At 41.9% G+C, this 6,399-nt stretch overlaps 1 protein-coding gene and 1 pseudogene across 1 annotated transcript; one reads left to right on the forward strand and one right to left on the reverse strand.

Annotated features, from left to right (window-relative positions):
• Nucleotides 1-2,279: 2,279 nt before the first annotated feature.
• LOC104946234 (histone H2A-like) lies at nt 2,280-2,809 on the reverse strand (annotated as a pseudogene).
• A 2,739-nt stretch (nt 2,810-5,548) lies between these two features.
• LOC104946232 (histone H2B 1.2-like) lies at nt 5,549-6,020 on the forward strand. The gene has a single exon (XM_010772013.1). The coding sequence runs from the start codon at nt 5,592-5,594 to the stop codon at nt 5,970-5,972; it is 381 nt and encodes a 126-aa protein (XP_010770315.1). The 5' UTR covers nt 5,549-5,591; the 3' UTR covers nt 5,973-6,020.
• Nucleotides 6,021-6,399: the final 379 nt, after the last annotated feature.

Consider the following 6,399-nt stretch of genomic DNA (forward strand, 5'->3'; position numbering starts at 1 on the left):
GGTCGTGACTTCGCGAGGGTCCCACGAGCCGAAGACATGGTCCGAACCTCCTCTCCACAGCGACCAGAAAAAGGTTCGATGCCGTCTAGCAGCCTCAGCTGTTTACGTCCGCTAGCTGGCCAGCCGTCGGTAGCCGCTGCTAGCGTTTAGCTAGCGCAGCTGGGACTGCAGGAACGCACGCCCCGAAGACAACACCCCAAGTAGCAATCGGGCTTCATCACTATCCACGCTAGGTTTTTTTCGTGCAATGTTCCTGAGGTGGTTTTGGAACACCGATGGCGGGCCAGTGCGAGCAACATCCCATGCCGGGCGCGCACCAGTGTCGGTGTGGCGCCACGGTTCAAAATCCCGGCATTTCGAGAAAGAAACCTGAGTTTCTCTGCCGTGTTCGGGTCCGTCCGGAAACTTCTCGAGACGTTGTCAGGGGCACCAATTGTAGTGCCGAGAGCGATAGGGAGTCAGAGGGCGGTGCAATGATGGGTGTAAAAGGGTACTTTATTTAGAGTAGAAAAGGACATGTTGCTCCGGTTGAAGTCCGGGAAGAAGAGAGAGTGAAGTCACGGAGGGCACACAACATATAGTAAGCACAGCAAACATGCCGTGTGGAACAATAGCCCTACCCCAAGTTCGTGTGTGAATTATGACCCAGTGTAGTTGAAAGTGGTCAGCCACAGTAGATCACCTTATACATTTATCCCTCGCTCCAATAGTCATCTAAATAAGCTTGATGTTGGCCATGAGGGCCGCAGATGAACAAGCAATGATCTCCGCACTTTCGCCGAAACAGGACATTGTGTAGCACGCCTTGTTTTTGTTTTGAGCCGGGGAACTCTGAGACCGCCAGCGTCTTTTGGCGTAGTTTGTCTGTTGTTTTTGTTTTTTTTCCCAAGCAAAATGATTTCAGCTTTTGTATTTCTCTATGTATATGTCAGTGTTCTCTCCTGGCCTTTTCCTTGCAGCTTTTTTTTCCTGGTCTGAAATAAACAAAATAATTATGTTACAGATAATGTGCTGGTATAAAGCATATTAATGACAACCTTCTACTTATTTTTCCTGTTGAAAAACATAACAACTTTAAACATAAAATGGTACGTAACATGTGTTGATGGGTGGTAGTGCCGAGAGATTAGGGAGTCAGAGGCGGTGCAATGATGGTGTAAAAGGGTACTTTATTAAGAGGTCCGCAAAGGACATGTTGTCGGTTGCAGTCCGGAAGACAGAGAGAGTGAAGTCAGGAGGGCACAAACATAAGTAAAACCAAACATGGTGTCGTGTGGGAACAATAGCCCTACCCCACAGTTACGTGTGTGGAATTATGACCCGTGTATTACAAGGTGCGTCACCACAATGGTCATTTAAATATACTCATGTGACAATGTGCTTTATACATAAATCATTGTAATAAATTAGAGGACACTCACCGTGTGTTCAAAATGTCACCAAAGAGGAACATGGCATCATGTGATGCTGGTGACATGGTATTGGGACAAAACATTCCTTTGAGTTAAGGGGGGAGTTCTGATTATACATCTTGACAGAACTTTTGGCGGACGATTCCATATATTAAGATATTTTAATTATGTAAAGGAGGAAATCATAAACAAATATGAATTATTCTTTAGTATCTTAGACTTTTTAAATAACTGAATAATAGTCTTATTTACTTTAATGGTTTTATTCATTTATTTTGAAACCAAGACACCCTCAACTGAAAAACGGACATAGCAAAAACCTGTCAATTTAAAGAACATCATGACACATTTCAAGCTAAATTAAGCATAGGATGCACAGAAGTTTGTGTGATATTATACATGCTTTCCAATAATAGGCAAATATGGATATTTGTTGGAAGAAAATTGAAATTAAATAATTATTCAATTGACATTCCAATGGACATGGAATATACCCTAAATTGTAGAATGATCAGCTACGATAGACGTGTAGTGTAAACTCGAGTTTAAGACATTAATGATAGGCTCCTAACAAACGTGGCTTATTTATGTGGACTTACAGATGTAGAAACCAAACCGCTATTATTCTGAGAATGTGGTGATTAACCTGCTGGACGTACGAAGGACTTGTGAAAAGGAGTTTGCTTTAGTTTAGAGGCTCACAGCCGAAATACAGAATTAAATCATTAGTGATTATGGTTTTTTATATTAAGTGATATTGCTCTATAATGGTGAGTGTTCTTTCGTTCGGACCTTGATGTAATATTTGACATGTTGAATCATGTCGTACACCCTCAGAGCAAGGGGAGATCACTGTTCTGAGCCTTTCTAGTAGCCTTGTTGGTACGTCGAAAGAGGAATGTTCTTTAGTTGGAAGTGGTGGCTCCTTAAAAGAGCCTTTGGGGTGTTGGTAGAAGCGGGGTTCAGAGTCTCACTTTCACTTCCTCTGGCGGCCTTCTCGGTCTTCTTGGGCAGCAGCACAGCTGGATGTTGGGCAAGCACGCCTCCCTGAGCGATGGTGAGTTGTGCAGCAGGCTTGTTCAGACCGTTTACTCTCGTCGTTGCCGGACGGCGAGCTGCAGATGGCGGGGGATGAATACGGGTCTTCTTGTTGTCCCCGGCGGCGTTTCCAGCCAGCTCCAGGATCCTCAGCGGTCAGGAGCCTCCAGCACAGCGGCCAGGTAACACCGGGGCTCCGGCACGCGACACGAGGGCGTAGTTACCCCTTCCTCAGATCGCTGTGGACAACGCCGACGGGACGTGGAGCCAAGGCACGGGATGAACGAGTCTTGGATTCTTCGCCCTGGCTTTTTCCTCCGGTCTTGCCTCTTCCTGACATGCGCGTTTAGTTACTTGATCCGAGCTACGAAGAGAATGCAGCAATGGCATCAAGAAGTCGTTTATATAATGTCCTTTGCCGCTCTCTGATTGGAGCTACAAGTGAGCGTATCTTCGATCGACCAATCAGAAAAGAGTCAAGTTCCTGGTTTTACTACACCATTTCCGTTGAATACTGCTACTTCAAAATAACGCGAAAGACTCAATCAGAATCCCTTTAAACCTTACATTGTTACAGCAAAATCACCAGACTCAGGGACAGTTTCATTCCACAGGCCATAAGACTATTAAACACCAGAACTTTTTTAAGAACATCCATAAACATTCACCTGTTTGCATCTTGCAAATTATTTATCTAATATATCATATTCCATTTACTTGTAGCCTATATGGACTCCTCTTTCATTATTTCAATGTTATTTGAATTTACCTGCACATCTAAAAAAAAATATTGCATTATTTAATCAGTTGTATGTATATATTCATGTTGCTTTCTTTGAGGAGCCTGGGAATTCAGACCAAATAAAGCTTTAACAAACACTGTAAACATACACAATGGAGCACATCTACAGAAACTAGACACAACTAGAAAACCTCTCCCACACGGACAACACACTGCACAGGATACACAGGTCACACTCTCACAGGAGAAGGACGTTTGTGTTCGATCAAACTACTAAAAACATTCAATTATGTCTGAACGAGGCTATGGAGGAATTTGTCTTGTACGACCCAATCTGTGCTAATCTAGAATGAGTGGAAGAGAGACGGATAGAGATATATAAATAGATTGGAATGGACTTCAAAATAAAAATGATTTGACATTACATTTGTTAGACGCTTTTATCAAAAGCGACTTACATACTCAATACTGTGGGCAATCCCCACAGGAGCGATTTGGGGTGCAGTTTCTCAGGGAAACAACGACATGTTGACTGCAGTGGGACTCGAACTTGCTACCCCCTGATTCGAAGTTCAGCGCACCATCCCCTGAGCCACAGCTTCCCATCTTGAAAATAATTAAGGATTTTAAATATGGTAGCTATATTACATAGACCTATCATTTAATGGAAGTACTATCACTTCTCAATGAGTCAATGATAACTGAGTAAACTAATTGATATCTGTAGATCAGTGAATCCTTTTGGGCTGGGGTTCACGGAATATGACTCAAAATGTAAAACACGTATTGACAGAATGTATGTTTCATCCCTTCTCAATAAGTCATTATTCTACGGTCTTCTTATAGTTAAATCATCTCTGTCCTCTGGGGACCTAGAGGCTTCTGGAAGCTTAACACGCAGCGTTTAAAAGATACACATTTATTAACCAAGCTAAATCTGAAGACACAAAAAACAATAGCTTTTATAAATAGACTGGAATGGACTTCCAAATAAAATTATTTTAAATATTGTGGATATATTACATAAAGACCTATCATTTAATGACTGTAACCAAGTTTTAAAAATGTAAAGTCAGCAGCTGTCAGAGATCCTGAGCGATGTGATGAGGCTCATCTCAGTTTACAGACCGGCAGTCAGAGCTGTTACGTGAAAACAAAAAAATGCCCTATGATTAACTGTGAGGAGGATGAGACCCTGCAGCACCTCCTCATCGATGCTACAGAGCGCAGGAGGTCTGGTCGGTCCTGCCAGTTCTCGGTCTAGATTTCAACATTAACCACATTTAAATTATGTATTGTAGAGTAAATGAAAAGATGGATATAAAAAAATGAGAGCTTTTCCAGCTTGTCATCTGCATCACATGTATGCAGATCTGGAAGACCAGATGCACCATGGTGCCAAACCAAACAATAATTAACAGTAGTACCATAATAAAACATATCCAAACAAATCTATGGTGAAGAAAAAGCCTCGAAAAGTCACAGACTCTACCATGGAGGCTAATCAGACAATGCACTCTCTGGACTCTAAAATACTATGTTCTTTTGGATTTATGTTATTCATTTATGTATTATGTGTATTTTCAATGTAGTCTTTTTTCATGTCAATGATGTATTGTTCAAATAATTTTAAATAAAGTATTACAAAAAAAGCAAAGGAGGTGCTTTCAAGTGAAGACATTGGGATTTAAAGAAGAGTACATGTGTGGATAATATCTTGTCTAATAGAGGAAAATAATTAATCTATAGGTAAAAAAAAAAGGGTTACCACCTCTCCCTGGGCGCTGTACAATTAAATCAATTTAAACAAGAAATACAAATACTTGGTTTGACTATTATGTAATGAAAACTGTGCTGACCTAAATTGGGAGAATACACTGAGCAGAGGTGCTACTTGAGGTGGAGATACAGCCCACTGGAATCATTTAAATAAAGAAAAAAACATAAAATACTTACATAATAAATATGTTGTTGATTTTACAACATTTGAATATAAATGTAAATAGCAATTTTACTATATATATATATATATATATCATTCGTTAAATTATAGAAGGACCCTTGGCTGTTTTACATCACAGCTAGCCTAAATAAGATCCCTTGATTCAATCAGACAAAGACAAAAGTTTTTAACATGCAGATTCCAGTGGCTACCAAACTACAGGGATAACATAAAACGGGGGTTGTGCAGAATAATGTTTAAATACTTGTGTTCCCTTTTTACAATACAGTACTGGAGATAGGCTACATCTGATCAAAGTACATAGTAGGCTCAGTCATGTGCAGACGATAACCAATCCCGTGCGAGCAACAGCACAGCTATATTTGCATCGAGGGGATATAAATAGGCCGCGCTGTGTGTGAGAGGCACCGAGTCTGACCAACCTCACTCTCACATCATGCCTGCCGATGCACCCCCCGTGAAAGCGGCCAAGAAGGGCTCAAAGAAAGCCGTCGCTAAGACCGTCAGCAAGACTGGAAAGAAGAGGAGAAAGTCCAGGAAGGAGAGCTACGCCATCTACGTCTACAAGGTGATGAAGCAGGTCCACCCCGACACCGGCATCTCCTCCAAGGCCATGGGCATCATGAACTGCTTCGTGAGCGACATCTTTGAGCGCATCGCCGGTGAGGCCTCTCGTCTGGCTCACTACAACAAGCGCCGCACCATCACCTCCAGGGAGATCCAGACCGCTGTCCGCCTGCTGCTGCCCGGAGAGCTGGCTAAACACGCCGTGTCTGAGGGCACCAAGGCCGTGACCAAGTACACCAGCTCCAAGTAAACTCTGCTGCTGACATACCAACAACACAAAGGCTCTTTTAAGAGCCACCTACTACATCTATGGACGTATTCCTCTGTTTTGAATAAGTGTCATGCACGATCCATGAATCGCATACATGGTATGTAAATCACTTGACATGAAATACATTTGATACATAAACGGTTCGAAGAGGCATTGTTTACACACCACTTTCCACAATGGCTCAGGCAAAACAACTTGTGCATAATTTAAAGACCTCTTTAATTTTCATCTGAATACAACATATCTGTCCAACAGCACCAACAGCACCGACTGGCTACAACAGGACACAACACGTGGTTATTTTACTATTTAATATCAGCATCAGGAAAGCCCTACACTTTCATCATTGACCCTGGAAAGATTATTAATTGCTTTTTTTATTCTGGTCAAACCCAATAATATCACT

The sequence above is a fragment of the Notothenia coriiceps genome, unplaced genomic scaffold, assembly GCF_000735185.1.
Source record: "Notothenia coriiceps isolate Sejong01 unplaced genomic scaffold, NC01 NC01_scaffold00010811, whole genome shotgun sequence".
Taxonomy (NCBI): domain Eukaryota; kingdom Metazoa; phylum Chordata; class Actinopteri; order Perciformes; family Nototheniidae; genus Notothenia; species Notothenia coriiceps.

Bases quoted from the DNA above. Each gene is read 5' to 3' on its own strand.
- LOC104946232 (XM_010772013.1), top strand. From the start codon at position 5,592: ATGCCTGCCGATGCACCCCCCGTGAAAGCGGCCAAGAAGGGCTCAAAG.